The following is a 25619-nucleotide window of genomic DNA, read 5'->3' as shown; positions in this document are numbered from 1 at the left end:
GATTAGGACGTGTGGTAGCTTGCGCATGGTAAGAAACGAATTTCGCGAAACACCTAAAATTGCATTGCATTGTGTTCATTATGCCATAGAAGACTCACGCACAAATTAAAGAATGATTGAATTTTAAAATTACAAAGTGCTAAATCGATTTCCAAATTTCGGTTGTCTCTAAAGTAGATACGCGTCTATTGCTCTTCGCTAAATTATCGTGCATAAAAAATCATCAACTGCATTTTGTGGTTCAAAGCAAACGCTGGGTACACTCGCTTTAAATCAAAAAGAAAGTTTTGCTAAATGTAAAAACAGCAACAAGCTAAACCAAAAAAAAAAAAAAAAATAAATAAAACGTGCAAGTTTTGTTTTTGTTTTGCTGCGTATTTTCTTCAAATACACTGGCCGAGAGTGTATGTATGTATATGTGAAAAAAGCAAACCCGCTCACGCATAGTTTTCCGTTTACGTTTATTGCCACTGCCCGAGAGTAACAAGGAGACTCTGTGAATTTGGAAAATCTAATTTTCATTAAATATATACTAAATAGATAATTCGTTTTATTATGTATGTGTATCTGTATTGTGTTTGGTAAATCTCTCGGCCCAATATGTACAATATGTACTGAAAACAAAAACAACTTTGTATGCAAAAATTACAGAAAAAGGCCAAGTGTTGTAATCAATGTGTGTGAACTTCGCCGTCGCCACTGCCGTTGTGTCTGAAACCGCAAATGAAAGCCCCAATAATAGAGACAGTCACTGCAGTCAAATAAATAAAAATAAAGTGCAGCAGCAGCCACAGCTAAAACAAAATCAACAGCCAACAAAATTGTAACACAAAAGCTTAAAAAACCAAAAAAAAAAAAAATCTGTATTGCAAGATTGCAACATTGTCTTCTTGCTGGGTTTTATTTAGCTTTATATGCGATTGCAACTGAGCTTTTCCCAGCTAAGACAACTGCTGCTGCTGCTAACTGCAGCGACCATTGTCGCTTTGGTATTTTACATTTTGTGAACTAATCTTAAAAAGCAAGTGCAGTAACCAACCACCAACATCAATTAAATTTACAGTTACAGTTACGACGACGCGCTACATCTACAACAGCCGACATGGAGTTTTCAACACAACGAATGAGTTTATTTTGGATGGTGGGATTATGTTTATTATTATCGAAGACTGGTAAGTTAGAACAACAATATGAATAGCTCCAATTTGACTACACGAAAAAGAGCTGAATCACTGTATGCAAAAAAAAACTAGAACTTAAGCAAATAATCTTATAGCACTTAAGCCCAGACCACACAGGAAAAAAAGGTTTGCATACTTATGCATTTGGGTGGGTCGAGATCTCATTAGACTTTTGTTGCTAAATATTCATAGAAGCAGTAAAATAAGTTTCTGCAGCCTGCCCATAACATATCCTAAAACGCTAATCGTTTTACAAAAAATATTAGGCTAACCCCAATATTTGAAATTTCGTGTTTTTCGGTCCACCCTGCATGGATCCCTAGATGTACTTTCAAACATACATAGGTACAATGCCACAGACTTGGGCAAGCACTTGACGGATGTTGTTCAATTTACCTAACAAACAACAATCAAATCACGTTTAGGTGTTTGTTGCAATCGTAATTTGCAGTGGTCGCTTGGTCAACGAACTTGCAATTGCTTGGCCAAGTCTGATGTTGTTTGTAATCTAGTTAAATTTTGATTTGGTTTAAGCTTAGCTTGTATACATTTCTTAAAGTGTTGTGAAAAGCTGTAATATCATAAGATGTGCATGTATGTACCTACATACTTATGCATGTATGTATATAGGAGAAGTTCAATTACCTGAATTTATTAAAGTTTAAAGTTTTTCTTTCAAATATAGTACCAGGCCATAACACGCGATTTGGTTGTATTAATTGATTTTCGTTGGGAAAAGTGGAAACAGGAGCCATGGTCTTAAATGAATAAATTAATGAATATTTCACACAAAAGATTCGTCGCTCTCACTCAGGTACCAAATCTTCTATGCTAGCACTCAAATTCTTTATTATGGAAATGTTTTCTTTATTACGGATATGAAAAAAAAAAGAAACAACAATACAAACTTGTTTTGGTTTCAGTAAATCTATGGAGTGAGTAGCGATAACAATATCTACATATCTGAAGTTCAACCAGACATCTTTTAATCATTTGTATTCTTCTCTCCGCATTATAAATACGTTCATTGCCAAAGACTGCCAAGAAATATTTTGTTGTATATTCTAGATACTGTGTTGATTTCCAGCTTGCAAGCAGAAAAGTATACAATTTAAAACAATAAAAAAGAAAAAAAGTAGTCGTTTATAGAAACTTTGAATAGTGACGAAATTGGCTATGATTAATCGATTGTCAAAAAATGGTTTTATCTTAAAAGAAAGATGGTTAAACTCTATACCAATATCTAAACTTATCTAATACCACACTATGTAAATTCAAATTGTTCACCTGCTCTATTTATCTAATAATAAGTAGCATAATATCCACAAAACTACACAAACAAGACAATGTCAATCGTACCCTTTTAAGTATAGCGGGTATGTGCAAATACGACAAAAAAACAATGTTATAACAATGTTATAAAACCCACCAAATGGGTAACGATCTTGGTTCAGACATAGAACTTGCAGACTTTAGGTGATATATATTTTAATAAACTTCGAAAGGTATGACTGTAAAAACAGTATATGGAGCAAATGCTCCATATTGCAAAATGTAACTAGAGGGTATCTATAAGTCGGAGCCCCTACTTTTTCATATGTTTCTTTCTTTATGCTGGGTAATGGTAGTAGACTTATGTAAGTTATGCCAATCAGTCAACCAGCTTATGGCACAAATATTAATTGCATACACAATATACATACACTTGTGGGTACATATACATATATTTATATACATCGACTGAATTGGCTTGAATGAGTTGAATAAGTGTTTGCCCGAGTGTGATTGTAGTTTTTTCTTATATATAACCGAGTGAATTGCGGTTATAATAACTGTTAATAATTTACAAACAGCTCACTTAATTGTTTCTGTGTATTTAAATATGCCAAAAGCAATCCGCTGGCTGAAACAGAGTTTTTTGGGCCATATACCATTAACTATATAGATACAAATAGTTATATATTCATATTAATGTAATGCTCATGCCAACGCTATTAATTATCATCAAGTTCAAATCATTGTTTTTCTATATCTATACACAGAAGTACTTAATATAACCAATAAAAATTTTGAAACGAACAACTTAAAAAATTCGTACACAAATACATATTAATGACATTTTTTCGCTTTTCGGATACACATTTTCTTTGTATACATTTATTAGTCATATTAGAGGAAACGCATCCTTTATTATTTAATTGAGCACACTAATTTAAGCAAATGTGTGAAAGTGAAGCTATAGAAACTCTTACTAGTTATGTAATAGTTGAATGATGGCGTTAAGCACCGTGTCAAAGTGATCAAAGCTGCTGGACACATACATACGCAAATTTGTAAATATGCATATAAAAGAATATTGAAAATTATTCCAATGGCATTTTTTATAGAGATATAAATGGCTGAATGGCTTAACAGTATGTATAGCGTACTTTTCGTTCCGTGACAAATTTTTTATTATGAGGCCACAGAAAATGTTATAATAAATTCAAGTAGGTAAACGTATACGTATATAAAAAGTCAAAAAGAAAGCCATCAAACATAACATACAGCTGAGTGAGACAGTGACAATACTTTCCATTTCGTTGAGTAAAATAAAATTTGTTGTTATTTTTACAAATTAACGAAAGGTCGGTTGGTGTGTTGCTTCGCTGACTTCAGGTAGTTGAGGACTGTAGACTGGAAAGCCTTATGACTTTGACTCAGTTTAAAATATTTTCACGCACAAGTCTTAGAGAGAAATTATACATATATATCTGTTCACAGTGCAAGTCAGGAAAGGAAAGCAGGTGAACTTGTCACCTGGACAGCCGAAAATAACGGTGAAACACAAAGGCGAAAGTAAAGTCGAAAAAATAACAATGTGTTAAATTGCACAATAAAATGCCCATATTTCATTAGACGTTTTGTTTATTGCCGAATTATTGGATTGGATATTCTAAAATTTGTATCGACTTAAAGTTATCTCATTACGTTGGAGTACAGTATGTCAATGTCAGCAAAACTTTCATAATGGGAAAAGGCATCAGCCAAGCTCCCATTATTGGTTTCTTTCTTCGTAACAGCAGTATTGTGTTAGTGGCGGTGTCAATGCCTACCGTGTGAAAGTGATGGCGCATGCGGAAGACTGACATTAAATTACTTGGTAGCTACTTCAACAATAGCCGGCTACTTTAAAAATAATTGTAATTTGAACATTTTACATATATACATACACATATGCTGGTATGGTGCAACTTTGGCTTCAGTGCAACTAACTAGAGGTGGTGCACTTTCGTTTTCACACCAAAAAACGGTGCGAAACAAAAGACTTAGGCAACGAACTTGAGCATAAATTTGCAAATTTTTCTACACAGTCCCTGAAAATGGAATGGTTGCAGATAATTTCCGTCAAATTTGGAAATATTTGGTGCTACAATAGATTACAGCACCCACACTCACATGCAACCGACAAAGACCACCCGATTCACCTTGAAATGCATTAAAATAAGCGTACACACATTCATTATTATTATGACAGCAAATTTTTCCATTTCGCAATGAGCAAGCTATTAAAAACGTTGTCTATGCTCAACTCTGAAGAAAACCAATGCATTATGGATGAAGCATTTGACGCGTCTATAGTATTATATAGTATTACACCATGCCGATACTTTGCTACATTGCTCTACTTAACACTCTCATACTTTTCGCTCTGCCACAGATCAACGTCTTTCTCTCGTTTAAAGTGGGGATTGCGTAAAAGACTTTTCATTTTAATGATTATTTTATGCGTATTTCACATTTACGGATGGTTGCTTTTAACGAAGTCACACACACTTAGACTTTGACGTGCACACATACAACTATTTTTATAAATAAAACAACAACAAAATATATAGAATTAAATTTATCTTTCGCCCCTAATGGAAAAAGTTTCCATAATTGTCCTTGACAAATATGTGTTATTCTACCAGGTACATTAAGTATTCGTATCTGAGAATCCAAATGCTTGCAGCTGGTATCCCATTCTAACTAGTTAAAAAAGAAAAGGATAAAAATATCCTTGAAAAGGTTTTTAAAAAAGTATTCCACATTGTAGTTTATTTAAAATATTGACAATGCATTAACTTGTTTATCCGCTTTTGGTTTCTGTTTCGCTGTTTTTCACAGCTGCAATACTTGCAAGGTCATTAGTGCACATGCACAGAGTTCAGTAAAATAGAAAGGTAAACTTATACTCATTGGGTTCCAAGAGTTAAAAGGCTTGTTGGACGGATATGCATGATATACATGTGGCAAGGTCTACGGTCTTCGATATTACAACATCATTGACAAAGTGGTGGACATTCAAAATAACATTTCAGATAAAAGAATGTCTTCGATTTTTTCAATTCTATTTATAAAGGTGAACTGCAGGCAACTGCGATCAGAGCCGCCATTTTAGTTATTTAATAACCTGAATTTTGTACATATTATGAGCATTATGAGTATAATGAGGCTGTTGTCTTTTATGGGACTTTGTTATATTTTTACAATAACGGGATCTTCCACAACTTAAACATTCTTAACTACTTAAGACAAAGTCGTATGGCTTGTCGCTTGATAATGCGATCTCTTCTGGACTTTCAAGCTACTGACCTGAAATTTAGCGTATAGGTATCGTTGCCATTACAGCTTTCATAAGAGAGATCGTATGACCATAATTTTCAATAACTTGTAATATTTAGATATTTGCCAAGCGATGGCTTCAAAATTTGGCAATGCTATTCTTATGTTATTTGACTATTTATAGACGAACAACCATCTCAATTTGCAAAAGATTATAAGTTTGGAAACGCTTTCCTCTGCCCGTTATACATATATTTTGGCAACTGTATTCTGTCGGTGCATAGTCAAAATTTTGCGTTTGCCAAAAATCCGTTTAAACCGTTTTTTCCCCTTTTTAACAGATGTTATTTAACTGATATAAAATTATTAAACATTATGAATTTTATAATACTTAATTAATTTAGTGTTATTATAAAAAAAAGTGCTATAACCCTGTGGGCTTGTGTTTAGTGTTTTCATTTATCTTGCACTTAGCTGTTTAATGTTGTTAATTACTGATCAGTGCGAAGTCGATTTATTCAGTCACAGAATACTTATTCATTTGAATTTTGTAATTTTTGTGTCAATATGTACAAAGTTTGCAAGATCTATCAATTTGTACATGATAAAATAGATCAGACTGAACAGTGTGCGATTTATTAATGATGATTAACCAGCAGTCAAGGCTTTTACATGCTCACCTTAAATTATCCAATGGGTGGGGCTGGGTCGCTGCAAACTTTTTGCTCCGTGGGAAAATTATTTGTATTTGCTGGACAAAGCAATCACACCTATCTGACAGAAAACGAAATGAATTAATGATTGTAATATAATTCAAACTAAATTATCCACATAAATTCTCGCTGTACAAAATTGTAAAAGGATAACTCTTGACATGTGTATCCAAGAATACACAAACAATATTGCAAAAGTTACTAGTGGTAGATGCCCATAAATTAGTCTGGCCCTGTCGTAAGCCGTCGAGTAACTTGTGAATTGCGTAGGACTTACACTTCGCTGGCAATGGCATTCGCAGACAACTCTTTATGTAGAGCTTACCTTTCCGTAGTTTATGTGATCCTATTGCCCTGATTACATGTCAACAATAATTTTTGTATGCTTATATGCGACAACATCCCACAGTCCCCTGAATTCTTTTACTCTTGTTCAAAGTGAATTGGAAAAACATACATAGCTCAGCCAAGCAGATGTGACACTGATAAGTTCGTTACATGTGTACGTACATGTTTCGCCGAGTTTATGACATTTTTACTTCACCGATACAGTCAAGAGGGTGATGTTGTTATCGACAACTGTGTCCTTCTACTGAGTAGCCAAATTCATAATAAAGACGCGCAAAGAATTATCCGTGATTAAAAACTAGCCTTGAAATATTTTTTAGTCACATTTCATATCGAGATATTATGAGGTAACACTACCTTTATACCCCGAAATGCCGTTTAAAATTTCGCATATTTAATTAAATAGTCTTAAAAATGTTAGATCAACGCAACACAATCACGCAAACCGGATAAAAGACTAAAGGCAAATAACTTTGAACAAAATGTTGTCCGCTTTAATGAACGCATGGCACATGTTAGTCATCGAGTTATTAAAAGACTCCACAAAATAATGCGAAACCAAGCAAAAACCCAAATCTTCTACCAGAAGTCAATCAAAATCAAAAAGTGGTTTACCCAAACTGGTGAAACACTTTCCGATGTTTATTCTTTTGACATGGTACGACAACACAAGATATATGTTTGGCCTAAGGAACTTGTCTTTCAAGGGTAAGACGCAGAGAGATAGAGAAGGTTGAGCTAGATAATTCACAAGTTCATAAGACAATCTTTAATTGACCCTACTGATGGCTAATAATATTAGATTTTGACCTTGACTTTGGCGTTTCACTGGTTGCTTAAGTACAACCACAAATATTTAAAAATCAATACATTTTGTTAACATTACCGAGAATTTGTTTGGTAGTTGGTAAATAAATTTGAGCAAAATTAATTTAAGTTACTTGTTAGATTAACATCAATATTTTTTCAAGTTTTGATTTTTATTTTCTGTATGCTTGGTTTTTTTATTTTATAAACATGCACATATTCAGCTGTATATTTGGATGTATATGTTTATGGCGGTTTCTATCTATCTAAATTTGTGAGTTGCGGTTTTGTTTGGTCGTTGCCTTCGTAGCGTTTGTTTTGCCAATTAAACAACTTGATAAAAAGTTATTAATGAACCTTTGTCGTAGATTTGAAAACATAAATTTATTGGGTTAATTATTGTTGGTATTTTCGAATGTAGTGAGATTTCGTTAGGTATTATCTCCAACTTAAAGTGTCTACATGTACTTTTCTTGTTGCTTTGAATAATCCATGTGTAAGTTGCCCAGAGTGCTACGAAGTTCTTAATTGCTGTAGTTAAAAGCTTTTTGGAATACACAAACTAATAGCATAAAACAAATCCCCTCAGTTAAAAATAAAAGTTGGTTTCCCCACTCAATGTGCGTCCAGATGTTATAGGTATATGACCCCAAATGAAAGCATCATGGTCGAAGTTGTAATTGACAGTGGTTTAACCAGTTGCAGGCAAACCTGAAAGCCGACACAGCATCTTGGAAAACGCTATTTTTGCTTTTTTGGTTTTGGCTTTTTATTCATTTTGTCATTGTTACGGTGTTGACTGATTTTACCTGTTCCCACTGAACACGGGCGTCAACAGTTCAAGTTCAACGGTAAAACCATTCAGTCTGGAAATTGTCGGAAAAATTTCCTCGCTTTGCGATTACAATTTATTGATACATTGTACGTACATGAAAACGTATACTGACACCGCCTAAGAGGCTGATAATTAGAATGGAGGGCTTTTGTCTATACAAAATGTTTCGTTTTTAACTTAATGATTAAGCTGTTGATCGATTCAGTCTTGATACTAATCATCACATCAAATGTAAAGGTCAGCTAGGTAAGGCCATTCTATACAAATTTAGCTATTGGTTTTTTCATCTGTCTTGCGCATGCATAAATTGTTTCTATCATAAACTAGCTAGCAACATTAATTTTTAGTTAGAATGTGATTAAATCAAAGAGAGTTTGCATTTGCAAAGCTCCATTAGATTGACGACTTTCAAAGTCCTTCAAAGTCGAATTCAAACAAGACCTATAATTAACAATTCCCTGTTACTTTATGCTTTACAATTGGCACCAAAGCGGACAACCTTTCGATTTTGTTTCAATTGCTTGCTGGGTTTGGCAATCAAATAGACCATTAGCCGTTAAAGGCTTTTAGATTTGTAATGCTGTGAGTCATACCAATCGCTACTATGGCAGTCGCATTAGATTGCATAATCATAATATTTTTTCAACATGTGCTTGGTTTAATTCCCAGTATAAGATATACTTATGTATGTATATACAAAATAAAAGATATAAATGGATTATAATTAACAAATTCTAATTCAAGAACCCCTGTGCGCTTGTTTCTACTGATTGCTACTGTATCTAAGGAAAACAACTACATTAATAGTCGATTAAACAAAAAAAAAGTAGTTCGTTTTGCTTTTATTGCTTTGTTAGTGTGTAATTATTTTTAAAACTTTTTGTCGTAGAATTTTTTGTTAACCACGTTACCGCAGACTCAACTTGGCTACAATGCTAACGCCGACACAGACTGGGACTGCCTGACGGTTTGTTGTAGAGACAATAATTGTTTCTGTCATTTGCTATATGTTGGCGTCGTTCTCTTGCACAATCGCCTCGACTCGCGATACTATCGCCATTTATAGGCCGCTGCTCTGCTGAGGCGTTGGAGTGACCCTGAAATCGTTTCTAAATCTTGTTTCTGAGAACGTTATTCAATAGTGGTTAGCAACAAAGCATATTTAATCTACTTAATACCTACATACAAAAACACAACCTTATTAAAATGTCATTTGTATAAGTAGCTAGAGTAAACTCAATTTTTTATATACCCCTGTAGTTGAACTGTGACGGGCAAAACGTTTAATTTTTTGGGTGCTTTATTTAATTAAGTCGCACGAAATGGGCACAAGGATCATTAAGATAATGTATCTAGAAACATGCAAGTCAGTGAACCAACTCTGTGTGGTAGTACTTTGAATATATATTGGTTTCACTTTGAAGCCAAACCGTTGGCACACCCAAAATGTGCTGCGGTTCCATATTCGCAAGCCATTCACTTTTAGATTCTATTTAATGCCAACTTACAACAATTTGTGGGTTTGGGCAGTTTCGTACATACATATATCATGTCGATACTGTTTGCCAAGATTACAATTAAAGCGACATTGTATAAAGGTAGATCACGGCTGGATCAGTTCTTAACCCATCTGCCTGCTACTTTGTGTTTTCAGCGTTAGGTTTGCTATACATATTTCTATAGCAAATAGTATAGTAAATAGGCGTTTTATCAAATGGGGTTCTCCATTTTTTTTATGCAAAGCAAAGTTGGTATGGGCTGGCCGATTGTTTTTCTTTTTTTTTTTGCCATAGTTTGAAAGTTTTGAATTAGTGGCCTTTGCTTGACTTTTGATATTTAGATTTGTAGTATGTATAAACCAAAACTTAAGTAATAATTTGGCATTCCGCCCAGTCTGTTATTTGAAAATTAATGGCAACAGAAGACTGCATGAATTACATCATTGAATGAGGAGTTCTTATTTTAATACCAATGCACGCACAAGCTACTAATATGCATATTCCCAAGAGATTCTCCCCGTAAACCGCTATGCGAAACTTTAATTGAGCATAAAAGACTCAAAACAACTAAGGTGCATACCATGTATAATGACACTTAAGAACCTAGGTATTGGCTAGTAAAAGTATTTTATTTAATTTAAGCTAAAAACATAAGGAAATTTTTGCAATATATGTACCTATGTACATTATTAGATATCATTACAATGATAACCAAACGCTCACTTTGCTGCTTACATCATCCATGGCCATTATTTTAATCCATGACTTTCTAGTTGCATATGCGGCAATTGAAATGTCTGGGACGTGCAGTGATCATTTAGCCAAAGCTTACAGTATTACTGCTACGACTAAAGACATCACACCAACCCCACGCACTACGCAGCCAGAGAGATGGCTGTGACAGCAGTCACGATTCCCAAATATGCCCGTGGGTCGAAGAGACTATGTTGGGTCTATCTTGCGAATGGCCCAATTTTTCAATGGTTACGGATTTCCCATCACCTAAGCAGATGTGCAAAGAAATTATTTATTGCGTTGAGACAATTGTACGCAATTTCTTTTCAATGCGGAAGGCCTACATGCTTATGCTTTTTCACAAAATTGCTTATACGTAATCATGAAGAGTCCTCTTATTGACACACAAAACTGGCATAAATTTGGCAGATATTTGTATGTACATGAATTCGAAGTGGCTCTTATTTAATGCCAATGGAATTCACGTAGCGGGTGAGATTTACTGGTACATACATTGAAGTCTGACCAAGAAGATTTTATTGAAAAAGTTCGGTCATGTATAATATGATAATTAAAATCCTCACGCATATCTCTTAAGTCATTAAACACCATTTTCTCGCCGCCCGTGTGCCAAGAAGAGATTAAAATAAAGTCACCGCCAGTCATGCCACCGTTCACATAAAGTGCAAGAAAACCACAATGCTTCTCCTGCTTATGGCACTGAGTAATGAACTTTTACGATGCAGCCTTTTCATCTTTTGCCAAAACCATGACACACCGTAAAATTGAACCGCACATAAAAGCTGTGACTACCGGGACAGCGCACTGAAAAAAGGTTGTGACTCTTATAACGAGAAATCTCTAAATAGGTGTTTGCACTGGTCAAAAAATGTATATCATCACTTTTGGGCGGAAAACTGAATAGGTACTTAGGTAGTTTTGCTTGAGGATGAATCGAAATTAATTGTGAAAACTCTATTGATTGTTAATAATTGAATGGCCCTTACAGTGACACTAAACGTCGCTACACATAGTTAAAGTTTTCTGAATCTAGGGTTGCAAATTACAAAATACCACTACACGCACATATGTATAAGCACATATGTATGTACATATGTTTTATAATTTCTATAGATATTTCCGGCATAATCTTGCTTTCAAATCGGACACATGTAGCATGTATTACATTTACTCAATGTTGAAGCGTTTGTTACTTGGTGCTTATCAGTCATATGAAAAGTGAAAGGAATTTAATATTACCTGCCGTCTACTCAGAAATGTCGTTGCAAAGACATTTTAAGCCGCATGTAAGGATAGCCAGTCAGCTTAGCCCTCTGTATTGACCAAGATTAGGTCCAATTTTTGTAGGAATAGTAACTATAATCCTTTTGTACAATGAAAGTTAGATTTTTTTTTTAAAGAGGGTATCAAAAAAAAATGTAATACAATTGGTTGTTGCAAACTGCTTTACATGTACATAAATATGCATAATTATTATTTTATCCAATGTCCAACAACATCCAAATCGTTAAAATTTTCGGCACAAACCTTAACGAGCTATAACGAATTGCTGGCATCGCGTAGTGGCGAAGAAGACGCAACCACCGCAACGCTGTTTGTCTATTTGTCTTCAAGTACCTTGACCTATCCACGTTGTTGGGGCCAATTGAAAAGTTGTAGTCAGTGGGGCGTTTTCCTTTCAAATTGAGTTGAACTCTAAGACGAGCCATAGGTACATGGCTGAAGCAGTAACTGTCCGCTGAAGCATACATTTTTTCTGCTGTATGTAAATTCAAGTTCTCCAAAGTACACAGTGTTTGTTTTAAAGACTTTTCGACTTGAGGTCTGCACAACTTTAGTTCCTTTGACCACAGTTTGTATTCTCTGTTTGCTATGCTAGTAGCAACTGCCACAAGCTTCGTTTCGAAAACAAACTACACCCATGTACATACTACGAAACAATACAATTGTTCAATTGAAGGAAAAGCCCCTTAAAGCATTTTACGACATCGAAATGAGTTAATATTTATGGAGTAGATCACGCGACGCAATCGCGGTTGCACCCCATTCACATGCAGCCTAAACATGGGTACTGCCTATCGGAATGGCCTGGCCTATAACGAACCAGAGGGAACGGAATACTACTCGGTGTCTACTTATTGTGAATGCGACACACGAAGCGCAGACATTGCATTGCCGATAGATACATACATACACTCTATACATACAGTTATACAGTTGCAACTGAGGTAAGCGAAAGTGATCGATTTTGAAGTAGGCGTGGCGCTGCGCGCTGCATTTTAAATGCACTCTTTGAGGCCTTGCGCCACAAAGCTGTCGTTTGCGGCGACGGTACGACGCGTGGTCCAGCTGCTGCAACTAGAAAAAAATTGAAATACGAGGCTTAGTGAGTGTTGTCTGTTATGCAACATTCTCTTAGTTTGACCCACTTTTGCATGCTTGTTATTTCAAAGTTTTTTGTCGCCAAATTTTAGTTGTTGCTGGGTCTAAACAACATTCACTCTGCTCCTATTTTGCTTAGATGTGTACTTGTATACTTGCTCTTTTTATTTTGTATTGCATTATTTTCGGTGAAAATATTAACTCCACTGGTTAAAATCAAAACTATGTCTAAGCATACTCAAAAAAATTATACTCATAAACACATAAATATGATTTAATCTATGCTTACAGTGCATGTTAATAGTCTTGTAAGTTATGGTAGTAAATTATACTGAGTAGACATCAGATGGCGTTCTGTGTCGTAAAATCGTACTTGAAAGAAAGGCTATTCCATTTGTCAGTAATTTAAATATATCTTAAGAATGGAGCTGTTTAGTAAGCTTCTTTTTTATCAGCATTAGTCTATATAATGGATTACGCCTTAAGCTATGTTTAACCCCGTTCAGATAACACTGATTAATCAAACTCTAAATTTGTACTGTTATGTAAACTACGGCACAATTGTAGTTAGCGACCCATGATGGTTTTCGAAATACTTTTACTTTTTGGACTTTCGTACACATGTGCCCGTAATACATTTTTGAAGAGCCTTTTTTTTATACATATTCATTCGAGTATAAATGCAGACGTGCGCATTTGTATTAGATATGCAGGTATTGGTATTTTTCAAATGCTGAGCCAGTTAGCAATAGCCTTCTTACATAATAGTCAAAAGCGCTTGCAGCTTGAGCCAGAAACACATTAAGTATAGCATTCACCAAAACCAAAAAAAAAAAAAAGAAAGCAAACCATGGTCAGGTGCTGAATAATTCCTGTTTTGTGGGTACTTTCACACAACTATTCACTGGTCGTGGGCATTTCATTTTATTGGCTTTATTTCAGGGTTTCTCTGGTTCTATTGGTAGTAACGTATTGTCATTTGAAATTTTGTTTACATGCGATATGCAGTTTTCTTCAATCTAAAAATGAGAAATGGTATAAAGTGTTAAAACTTGTTTTGGTTAGACAAATTATGGAAATATGAAAAATATGATATTGCTATGATTTGGAGCTCGTTTGTAGTCTTTTGGAAAGGACCCCCCCCCCCCAACCTAAAAGATGACTAAAACTTCCTCCGCATGGAAAGAGATTGTTAGACTGCCTTAGATTGCCTTTAGTTGAGTTGATTGTTTCATTAGACAATACTTTTACAAAAAACAAAACAAAATTGGTTTGATGTACATATATATAAACAACAAGAGCAATAATTGGATCTGGCATTACAGTCATCGCGTTACGTTGTTCAACAGCTACAACACCCTCTCATTGATTTGTACATATGGTTAAACATAAAACCAAGAGTGCAGTCTAACCAACGAATTATACTTCCGCTTTGCCAGGTTGGAAAATGAGCGTGAATGTTTAATTGCGGACCGCTCCCAGCGAAACCCAATACAGTCTAAAATGTTATTGTTTGTAATCCATTTTAATAAGTAACCTCCAAAAGCTCTTTGCAAAGAAAAATTATAACATTAATTTAATTTAAAACAAAAAAAAAAAACGAATGCTAACAAATATTGTCTGATCATTGACGTTAAAATTCAGTTGATTCTTAGTTATTTTTTAAAAAAAATTGACCATGTATAAAAAATTAGTGCAGTATTTTCGTACAAATTTAAGCAGAATGCTCTCAATAATAACATAAAAAAAATAAAAACTATTAATTTGAGCTAATCTGAGTAAAATTTGTTATCCAGTCCATTTTTTAGTGTGAATATTTAACATGTTTTGAATGTAGTTTAGGTCATTCAAAATGTTAAACACTTATTTAATCAAACTTAACATATTGTAACACCTTTCACATTGAAAATGTTTTGCCACTTAAATAAAACTAAGCTAGTAACTTTTTTTCTGAGGCATTTGAGTATGTTTGGCTTGGTTTCTCTGCGCTTTTTGTCCGCAACCATTCGAGGTTCACTTATAAATATTCAACGATTTAATATAGACATTTTTATTGATTTTAAATGTTAAATATCATTTAAGGTGGTGTCATTTAAATAAATTGATAATGAAATGCGTCATGCTGCTCATCTTTGACAATTTCTTGTTAATGGAATGCATCATTGTGACTTTAAGCACCTTTTGACACCACTTTTGTTTATGGTTATCCAATTGATATTTATTTATTGGGGTATGTGTGTATGTATGTATTAATAAAAACACCGTAATACACTGCACTTATTTTAAACGACAAAAAACTAACGAAAGCAAATGACAAGCTCTATGCAAACTTGCAAAAAAGCCAATCAGCCTTATGGCCGAATTACTGAACATTGCATAACAGCTCAAGACAAGCTCTAGCTATGGCTGTGGCCAAGTAATGTATGTATAAGTTTACGGATACATTGACTATAGTATATATGTACATACAAACATATGTATATTGTTTGTTCAGTGGAGCAGAAAGTACAACACAATAGCAAAATGCAAGAAAACAAGCCAACAAAAAATAAGTAACAAACAATCAGCAAATATGCCGTGGCAACTGCGACGCTGGCTAATACAAATACAAATGTCATCCAAGCTAGTGCTGATGGCGAATCTTGGCTTTTGCATGGCCAACCGCCGATGGCACGTGATTAGCTTTCATTGTGCACCACCACCGCAGTATATCACTCAGACTCGGTCATTGCAGTGCGAAGTTGTCAGTTGAAGACCTCAGACTACAACTGTGACTGTTAATTACACAATTTGTGGAGCGTGCCGTCGCCACTGCATGCTAACTAGATTTCCTCGGGCAGCCTTGACACGATTACTGGAAAGTGAGTATTAGAAAACAGGGTTTCTAGCAATACAAAGGCACACAACATTTCTTAGAGCAAATAATACCCGGACGGAAACTCTGAAACTCCAAGCTAATTTACACTTAGCCTAGTTTAATTTGATAGCCTGTTAACATAGTTGTTGTTTTCCCACAGTATGTTATATTTTGTCAAACTGAATCTAATGGTTATTTTTCTGATTGTGGGAAACAGCATCAATTGTTTGTATGGTAGTATCAAACACGGTTCATAGTGTTTTCTGTGACCTAGGATAGAAAAAGTATAGATGTAAAGTGTTTCCACTTTTATTTAGTTTTTTGTTTTTTATGCAATGCACCGATAGGGGGAAATTATACGTTAAAGGTGCCAAAATGTATGTACCCCACAAAAAAAATATGCATTCTTCATCAGCATCAACAGCAGAACCGATGTCCATTCGGTTAAAAAAAAAAACCCAATCTTGACAATCTTGGGTAAGTCTTCAGGGCTGTCCATGGGGAATAACTAGCGAGCAACAATTTTGCAAATTCTTTAGTAGGAACGTCATTTGCAATTTCGTCACTTGCCAACTAAATACAAGGTATAAGCATACGTATAAGCATTGAAAATATCATTCGGCTTGTCGTTATAAGTATGCCCCTCAAGTTTTTATCGTACACATTTTAATGATAGATATTATTTTCTTTGTTCTTATATTTGGCAGAAATGGTAACAGCTCAAAGTAAACGGTCCTCACGAATCACAAGTTCCCGAAGTTTTGGTACAAATGTTAAGCCAACTAGCTCCAGTGGAATCAGCTTTGACTGTCCAGAGGAATTCGGCTATTACCCACACCCAACGGATTGCACACAATACTATGTTTGTGTTTTTGGTGGTGCTCTACTTGAGAGTTGCACTGGTGGTTTGATGTACTCACACGAGCTTCAAACGTGCGACTGGCCACGAAACGTGGGCTGTGAGGTGGTGGACACCTCTACTGAGCGCGGCCCCGCTCACGCTCAGACACAACAACATGTTCCCAGTCGAGTCCGCTTTGGGGCAGCTTTTTCAAGTCCAGCCGCCTCTCCGTCCTCAAAAGCACCTACAGTTCCGCCCCAATATCACCGCTCCCCACCGCAAATCATACAAGCACAAGTAGAGCATATACCTCCACCACCGGAGCTTCGGGTACCACCCAATCCAGTCGTAACATCGAGAGGACAGCCGAAATTAGTAGACTCACAGGAAGATATTGCAAAGGTAAAAAAAAGATTGGTTTTTGATAAGGAGTTATCATTGTTTTATTTTATATGTTTGTTCTAGTTATACGCTGAGGCACAAGAGACGCTTCCGCCGCTTGAGGAAGAGGAGAGTGATCGCCAGCAGCGTGTCTACCGCGGTCAGCCGAGTACCGTCAATCAGGTTCAGCGAGATCGAGATGGCATTTTACAGCAAGCTAGTTTAAACGCCATACCTCAATCGGGAAAGATTGGCTCATACGCCTTTGGAACTGCATATCGGTGAGCATACTAACTTGCTAGAGTTCTTTTCATTTTTTTTCGCTTTATCTGAACTAATTTTGATGCTATCTTATCTCTGAAAAAATTGAATTCAAATTCTCTGCAACTTATCACATTACCCACTCTTTTCTCTCATACATTGCATTCTGCACTATCTTTAAATCTATATTACAACACCAATCGACTGTACCGCTTTTGGCCAAAAACTGTACGTAAACAGCGAAAGCTTAAACGATGACGTGACAAATAAACTCGAACTTTCCCACAATCGACTACGTAAACGACGTGATATTAGTAGTCCATCAGAAGAAAGGACTACACCCAGAAACATGAACCAAACTGCAGAAACGTTTAGTAGTTCAAACTCTTCCCGAGAGTTAATATATTCTGATAATTCAATAAAATCCTCGATTCAGGACGAAGATGAATATAACAAGCCTGTGACCATTGAAATAAAGACAATAAAATTCTCTTCGAAAATCGCGAAAACCGATGTCAGCAATAATAGAGCAATGGAATTTAAGTATGTAGATTCGGAAGAGGACAAAGACGTGGAAGAGGATGCGGCCAGCATGGAGGGAGATGTGGCCACGGGTGAGTCCAAACGGCAACCCCGCCAATTACGATACCCGGCGCATGAGTCTGTAAATTGGCCAGGGCAACAGCCAGGAAATCACTACCGCTCGGTAGATCCACAATCATATCCCCAGCAAAATGCTTTTAGCTTTGGAAATTTCAATCCGTATCTTACACCGCCCAGCAATACTCATAACTATAATCAACAAAATCCCGCCTATCAAGGATACCCTCACCAACAAATTCCATCATTGTATCAAAAGCCCAAATTAGTATATACGGGATACAATCTCTCTTTACCACCGCCACCCTTAGAAGACGATTTTCGACCAATTGCAGGAAACTACTATGGTGCTGCGAGCTTAGTTTCTAGCACTCCAAGAACACCCACATTGCAAGGAAACAGAGGAGATCTGCTGCCCTATCTCATACAACAATTAAAGGAGTTAAAAGAACGACGCAAGCACTTACAAACAGAAAATTTTGCGTACTTTCATCTGGATAATCAACGAGTAGCTCCAAAACCTGCTACAACAGCGCAAACACCTTTCGACTTTTATCCATCAACATCGCACCCAAATAATCAAGCCCATTTCAGCACAATGGGTGGTTTTTATAATAATCAAGCTGGTAAACTGATCTCCCACTACAGTATCGGAACATCTGCTGAACAAAAAAGCACAACAGAAAGCAACTACTTCCAGTATAATATTATAGCCAACCAAAAGATGAAGGGCGTATACACAACGTCAGCACCAAATCAAATAGAACACGTTCCAGTCAAGGTGCGACCACCGGTCACACCGTTGCAAGTAACGCCAAATATAAATATTGTCTCGGCTCCGAACTTGGCCTATAAAAAGCCTAATACGTTGCAGCAGGTACCTTTCCGAGAATTTTCACACCTACCGGTGGGCATCACTTACGCAAACAATATTACCTTGCCCGAATCCTATCAGACTTTCACAAAGTCGATCAGTTCTACAGCGATTCCCACATCTCCATCGACTACCTCAAAGCCTTTGACAGCAAATTTTCAATTCAACATAAATGAGTTTATGAAAAACTTAAAAGCCAGCGATATTGCCAGTGTAAATCCTGCAATCAATCCGCTTATTAGGTATTTTAAGCAAGTAAGCAGCGATGGAAATAACAATGTTAAAAATGCATTAGTAATTCGTCGGCCACTTACCAACAGCACTAAATCAAGCCCACAGCCACAACGGGTAACATCGAAACCCATACCAATTGGGTCTACATCAGCAACTCCATTAAAAGCAAAGCCAAAGCCCACCGTGGCTACTTCCAGCACACCAACAACAACGCAAGCATTGAAGGGCTATGAAAGCTTTATAAAGGGCATTCAAAAGCAAATTGATATACAGAATACCAGATCAACGGCTCTGACACCAACAACATTTAAAACTACTTCAACAGAAATCAACTCAAGCACATTGAAAAATATTGACTACTACGATGAGGACTATGAGGAAGACATAGAAATATTGCCCCCATCGAAAATGCCGCCCTATATGCCCATGTCGGAGACTATGGCGCCACCACGTCAGCAACTCCCCACAGCAACACCAACACTTGTAAAACCCGAAGTTTCGCATACCAATTTTCAAACAGGCTTCATGGAAGCTACAACAACAAGGCGCCCTTTCCATAACTTTTCACGATTAAAAAACTCAAGTTCTGGAATTGGTGTGCCTCCCATTATTACCTTCCCCAGTGACATATTCCAGGAACTTAAACATCGGCTACCTTTACTACATGAGTCGACTTCGTCTACCTCAATATCTGAGAATAATAGACAGACTTTTAACGCAACAATAACAAGTACGACGGCTGCTCCGATTCGTGGGCGTTACACCGTACGGCCGCAAAGGCAGCGCGGGCAGCAAAAATGGACAGTTACTCCTTCAGTTGACCCCATAATAGACAACACAACAGAACGATTGAAGACCGAAAGTAACTCATTGCAAGGAAATGGGAAGCAAAGCAGCTTAGGCGGTCTACAATTAAACTCAATCCATGTCAACTTGAGTTCCGAAAGACACAGGTAGCTATAATAGGTGCCTCATAAAACGCTGATCAATTTATTTGTGCCGCTACACAACCACCCAAGAATTATTATAAATAACAGAAATACCCAACAACTACATACACATATGTACATACAAATATATAAAATTACAAATATATATATATATTTTTTTTGAATCTACCATCTACTTACACCCCACGTCCACTGGCAGTCCTGCGATACTCCTTACGTTCTGACCCTTAATTATGTGATTTTAACGAATTGAACTCGCCAATGATGTACAGTTGACTAAACAATTATTTTATAGACTGGGCTTCGCTAACTTCAGTTTTATCTGTTCTAACCTCATCAATTTTCACAGTACTAAAAGGTTTAATGATATTTTTTGGTTTTATTTCATCATAATTATTTTCCTCTCTTTATTATACTATAACTACGATATATATAAATTTTAAATATGTGTATGCATATTTGACAATGTAAATAATCACACAATCACGAACAATGTGTACAGAGTTGAATCATCTTCACCGTCATCGGGACTTGGGACGCCAACATCTGCTAATATTTTTGTACAGCCAACGCCACAAGGCCAGGTGGCTCTGTTGGCATCTAACCGTAATAGCTACAATGCCTCATCAACCATATATAATCAAGGGAGCGGCTACCAGTTACAACAGTCCCAACAACAGCAGCCAACACCATTTCAACAACCTCAACAACAGAAACAACATCAACCAGAACAGCAAGCACAATCAGTCCCAAATCCCTATGATCCATCATATTATTCTGTTTATGACGACGACATTGATTTATACAGGGACATTGAGTATCAACAACAGCAGCAGCAGCAGCAGCAGCAGCAGCAGAAAGAACAACGGCCCCCACCCTCAGCCTATCAGACCGCTCTACGCCCGCAGCCATCACAATCAACGTATCGTCCGTTGGAACAATTTGCATCACCGACGCCATCGCAAAAACCGTCTTATAACAACGAGCCCACCTTGAGATATAGTACGGACTACGATGAGGACGTTAATGCTCAGGTAATAATTCCTAGTAACCGACATTTTACATCTTAATAATTATTGTTGATTCATTAGATCGAACATGAAAATGCCTATGACCAGCCAACGCGTACGCCCCAGAGGTGAGTAAATTATCAAGTAATTAATGCGATTACACTTTTAATTTAGCAAAAGCTTTCGTTTTGAAATCATACATCATAAGTTGAATTGCTCATCGAAATTGGGCATAACTCATCAAATCAGAGAACATATCAGATAAATTAAATTAAAAATCAGTCCCAAGATCAGATTGCTGGTTAGCTACTTGAAATACGATCACACACACGCACTCACATAGTTACAATACAAATCCACAACACTTAGATCAGCTTCCATCATTATACGCTTCCTTCAGAAAATACTTTTGCAAACACAATACACCAAACCACAATACGTTTATCTATCAGACCGAAACAGGTGACTATACAGAGATTAGAAGCGCGCACCACGCCCACAACAACACGTCCAGATTATGATGCTCGTAATTACTACAGTACTCTAACTACTCCAAGTCCATCAGCGGAATTTGAGGAAGCTGATTATAGCTACTCTAGCTCTGCGGAATACATATACGGCTTGTCTGAGGACTATTTGCAAAGCGAGCGTACTCCAGTTAAAAAGAAACCTTCCTTGGACACGGATAACGATAATTTAATTGCCAACATAGTAGATTCTACAAACAAGTTAAACACGACTCCACCCACATTTACACAATCAACGTCAGTAGCAAGCAGCAGTACGACAAAGAGTTCTATCGCCCCACCAACTGTTAAGGTTACACGTCCCCCTTCAAAAACAACAACCCCGACACCACCACCACCGACATCAACATCCAAATTATCAAGGTATTTTTAAATCGCCATTCATTTAAACATACATATGTGTAAGTCTGATCCAAAGATTCAATTCAGCAAGTGTCATTACCTCAGTTTTCGTATAAATTGGCTTAAACATTACACACACACACACACACACACACACACGAATCCACTCATGAATACAAACAGTTTAAATATTTTTTGTTTAGTCTGAAGTTCTTTTCATAGGCTGAATTTCTTATAAATTAGTGTTAGTACGATGCAAGAACAATTTTCAGCCAATTTTATTGCATGTTCTTATTTAACTATCTAAGCGTTATAGGTCGCAAAAAAAAAAAATTCGCATGAGCATGATACTTCACACAAAAACAAATTGATCTAAATCAATGACATGAATGGATAACATTTTTAGACATTATTAAACCACCTTTACTAATCTGTTGCGAGCTATTATAATTAAAATATTTCTGACGTTCTGATATTAAAAATGTTAAAATAATAAATTTCCAAATGCGCGAGAACCAAAAGTATAGGTCGTTAGAGCGTTAAACATTAGAGAATCCAAACTCACTTAAGTTACTAACAATATTATTATTATTATTATTATTGTCTTTTATCCAATACACATCTCTTCAACAGCTCAAAAACGCATGAAAAAAAAAATTATAGTGGTATAAACAAATTTAAGTCAAGCAACGTCCCTGGACCCAGTACATCAAATACTACAGTACAACCAAAACACAATACACCAACTTCTATTCCCACTAGCTATAACACCAATCCCTTTCTTAAATCAAAACTGCAAACTTTAGCCAAGTCGTTGGTCAGCTTTGTGGCAAGCAACCAAAGTAGGGCCGAAATTGTAAACTCGTCCTCAGTCTTACCCTTAACAAACAAACAATTGGTCAAAACAGTTAACAACATAAACGCGAGTAGAATTGAAAATATTGAGACGATATCGGATGAAAGTCAATTTGTGCATATACAGACAGCGGAAGCTCCCACTAGCCGGAGTCGTTCATTCGAAACGAGCACGTCTCCTAGGTTTTTGGACTTTATCAATGCGGCAGCATATGGCACCAGTCCCAAAGGAAACCTTGTGAAAGGTCCTTCTGAAAACTTGGAATATGCCAACAAGAATGTCCTAAAGTATGCAAATTCAAGCGAATTAATTCCGGCGGTTAAGCCTGGTAGGCGAATACAAAACTTCGTGCAGTCTGATATAGCTCCGCAAAGCTTCAAAGTGCCGAAAGATAGAAGTACACCGGATGAAATAATAGACGGTTCGAGCACCACGAGAACTAATAATGACTATCCTGGAATATACACAGGATACAGGCTAAACGTTGAACAACCAGAGAAAGAAAATGGATTATTGTCTGACTATAATGAAGTTACATTAACACCAGCACCTCCTATTTCAACAACTATTGATTCGGTAACTTTTGTAAATATCGTCCCCACGACATATGCACCACCATTACGAATTTGGCGCAATGGACGACCAACAATTCAACAGCAAACTATTAAGTCTACAACTCCTATAACAGTCGCAACCACTCCAGAAAGGTTCAGTGTTACTACAAAACCCTCAGTTTTTACTGCACGTGTCAGCAATTTCAAAGATACTCTTAATCGAGTTACTGCCAATCCCTCAATGCGTTTCGTGTCGCCTTACAAAAGTTTGGAAAATTTGCTACATGAAGAACGCCAAAGTCCTCACAGATCCCGATATATGATAACTCATGGTTCTGCATCTGTTCCTTTAATGCAGACTACACACAAGCCCTTGAAAAGCTTCTCAACGATTGCAGGAGTCCCTCGTAATTTCAGCGTCAGTGATTTAATTCTCAGCACCATTAGACCTCAAACCACTACACAAACTGTCCCACGGAGCACAGCGCCTTTAAATCTCACGCTATCCTTGACATCGATTCAAGAACCGCAGCCACAGGCTAACCAACGTGGCCGTTCACGCTTTACAGCCGCTACTTTTGATAGCATAGACGAACCCACAACATATGCCCCAAAGTTTAAGCCTACCAATAATTTTGTACTGTCCAGCCCAACAGTTAATTTGCATCCAAAGCGCAAGGCGCAACGTATACGAGTAATAAACAATAAACGGCTATTAAAGGCCACGGCACCATCAAAACCAGAAAAAAGGTTTGAAATTAAGCCATCATCAGAAAATGAAGCTACTATTGACAACGATGCCCCCCGAGCAGAAGCATTGGTCGCCGATAGATCCCTTGAAGCGAAACAGGACAACAGCATAGAACTGAGCACTGCCGCCGACGATGCATCGAGTTCCACAGAACAAAGTGCAGACATTGGCGATAGATCGTCAGTCAAGTTCCTTTACTCAAACAAGTATCGTCAGCAAATGGCAGAGCGCACATTGGCAGACAGTTTACAGAATGCAGGCTATATAACTGCAGTAAGCGGCAGGAATCATAAATTCCGAACTGCCAATGTGTTAGAACAACTCCAACAGTTTCTTTCTGGAAGCGGAAGTGATAGCAATGAGAGTGGCTCATCTCAATTTGTCAATGAATTTTCCGTACCAGAAATACGTGCGGCTGTTGATGAAATTAAGCAACTTTACATACCAACGACCACGACTACGTTGCGCCCTTCGACATTTTCTCCTTCCCCCTCTCAACCTTCCAGATCTTCCTCCAAATTAATCCCCAATCAATCTAAAACTCACTTCACTTCCTCCACTTTGAACGTCTTAGTTACAGATCCTATTCCTACTCCAACTAGCACTTTAAGCACTTCTAATATTACAACTGTCAAAATTCCCCCAATTATAACAACGACAACAATTTCAACAACAATTATCCCAAATGTGTTTGCACCTGCCACAACTCGCGCTTCGAGGGTGAATAACGTAATAAAGTCGTCAATTGCCGCTGCTGCCGTCCATCCGTCTAGTTCGCTCCCAACTACCTTATCTAGTAACCAACTACAAAAGCCTGCAGTTCGAGCTAATAAATTTCAATATGGTTTTCCAACTACCAACAATAATAACTATCAACTTTCGAACAACAACAACCACAACAAAAATGTCGCTCCTACCTCTGCGAATGCTGCTGCGTCTGCTTCAGTGAAGTGTTCTGATAGCATACTGAGCCCGAAATGCAACGAAATTCCCTCAAGGTATACATACCGACCCTTTCTTAACGCTCCTAAAAAATAAATCATCACTCCTCCCTATATATCTCTCTCTCTATATTAGAACTCACCGTAATTTCGTTTAGAACACAGTCATAGTCTCTCTTACCCAACAACAATTGTATTGTTCTTTAGCTTTCGTTTCTCATTACCCACATTTCCCCTACTTATGTATACATAGCTATTTGGTTGATGTTGAGTGTTGGATTTTTATTCTGCCTTCAAAATACATAGAACTACTCTAGTATTGTTTGACTTGCCACTTAAACTGCACTTAAATTTAGTGCAAAAGATACACAAGTACGTACTAAATATAAGCTGATGTGTGAAATGTTGCAAAGGAAAAAAAACCTACACATTACATATAAAACATGAGAAAAGTAGTGTTTTGATTCTTTAATCGATCACGTGTAATCGAATACGTGAGTTACATACTTATGTATCTATAGGTGGTGGCCAC

General features: G+C 36.8%; 1 protein-coding gene across 3 annotated transcripts in view; it reads left to right on the top strand.

The window, feature by feature from the left end:
* The window catches only part of LOC6646576 (mucin-5AC), a 29560-nt gene continuing 3941 nt past the window's right edge, over positions 1–25619 (top strand). Inside the window, exons 1-9 of one of the 3 annotated variants that reach the window (XM_047010542.1) lie at positions 1–28; positions 1064–1172; positions 16673–17208; positions 17272–17468; positions 17689–20109; positions 20609–21140; positions 21198–21244; positions 21569–22006; positions 22619–25144. In XM_047010542.1, the coding sequence (XP_046866498.1) occupies positions 26–28; positions 1064–1172; positions 16673–17208; positions 17272–17468; positions 17689–20109; positions 20609–21140; positions 21198–21244; positions 21569–22006; positions 22619–25144 (6809 nt within the window). In that variant the 5' untranslated portion in view covers positions 1–25. The remainder of the gene's footprint in view (positions 29–1063; positions 1173–16672; positions 17209–17271; positions 17469–17688; positions 20110–20608; positions 21141–21197; positions 21245–21568; positions 22007–22618; positions 25145–25619) is intronic. The other 2 variants (XM_047010541.1, XM_023178130.2) reach the window with 2 other exon arrangements.

This window comes from Drosophila willistoni (genome assembly GCF_018902025.1).
Source record: "Drosophila willistoni isolate 14030-0811.24 chromosome 2R unlocalized genomic scaffold, UCI_dwil_1.1 Seg167, whole genome shotgun sequence".
NCBI lineage: Eukaryota > Metazoa > Arthropoda > Insecta > Diptera > Drosophilidae > Drosophila > Drosophila willistoni.
Note: the sequence above shows the minus strand (reverse complement) of the source record. Positions and strands in the feature narration are given on the sequence as shown.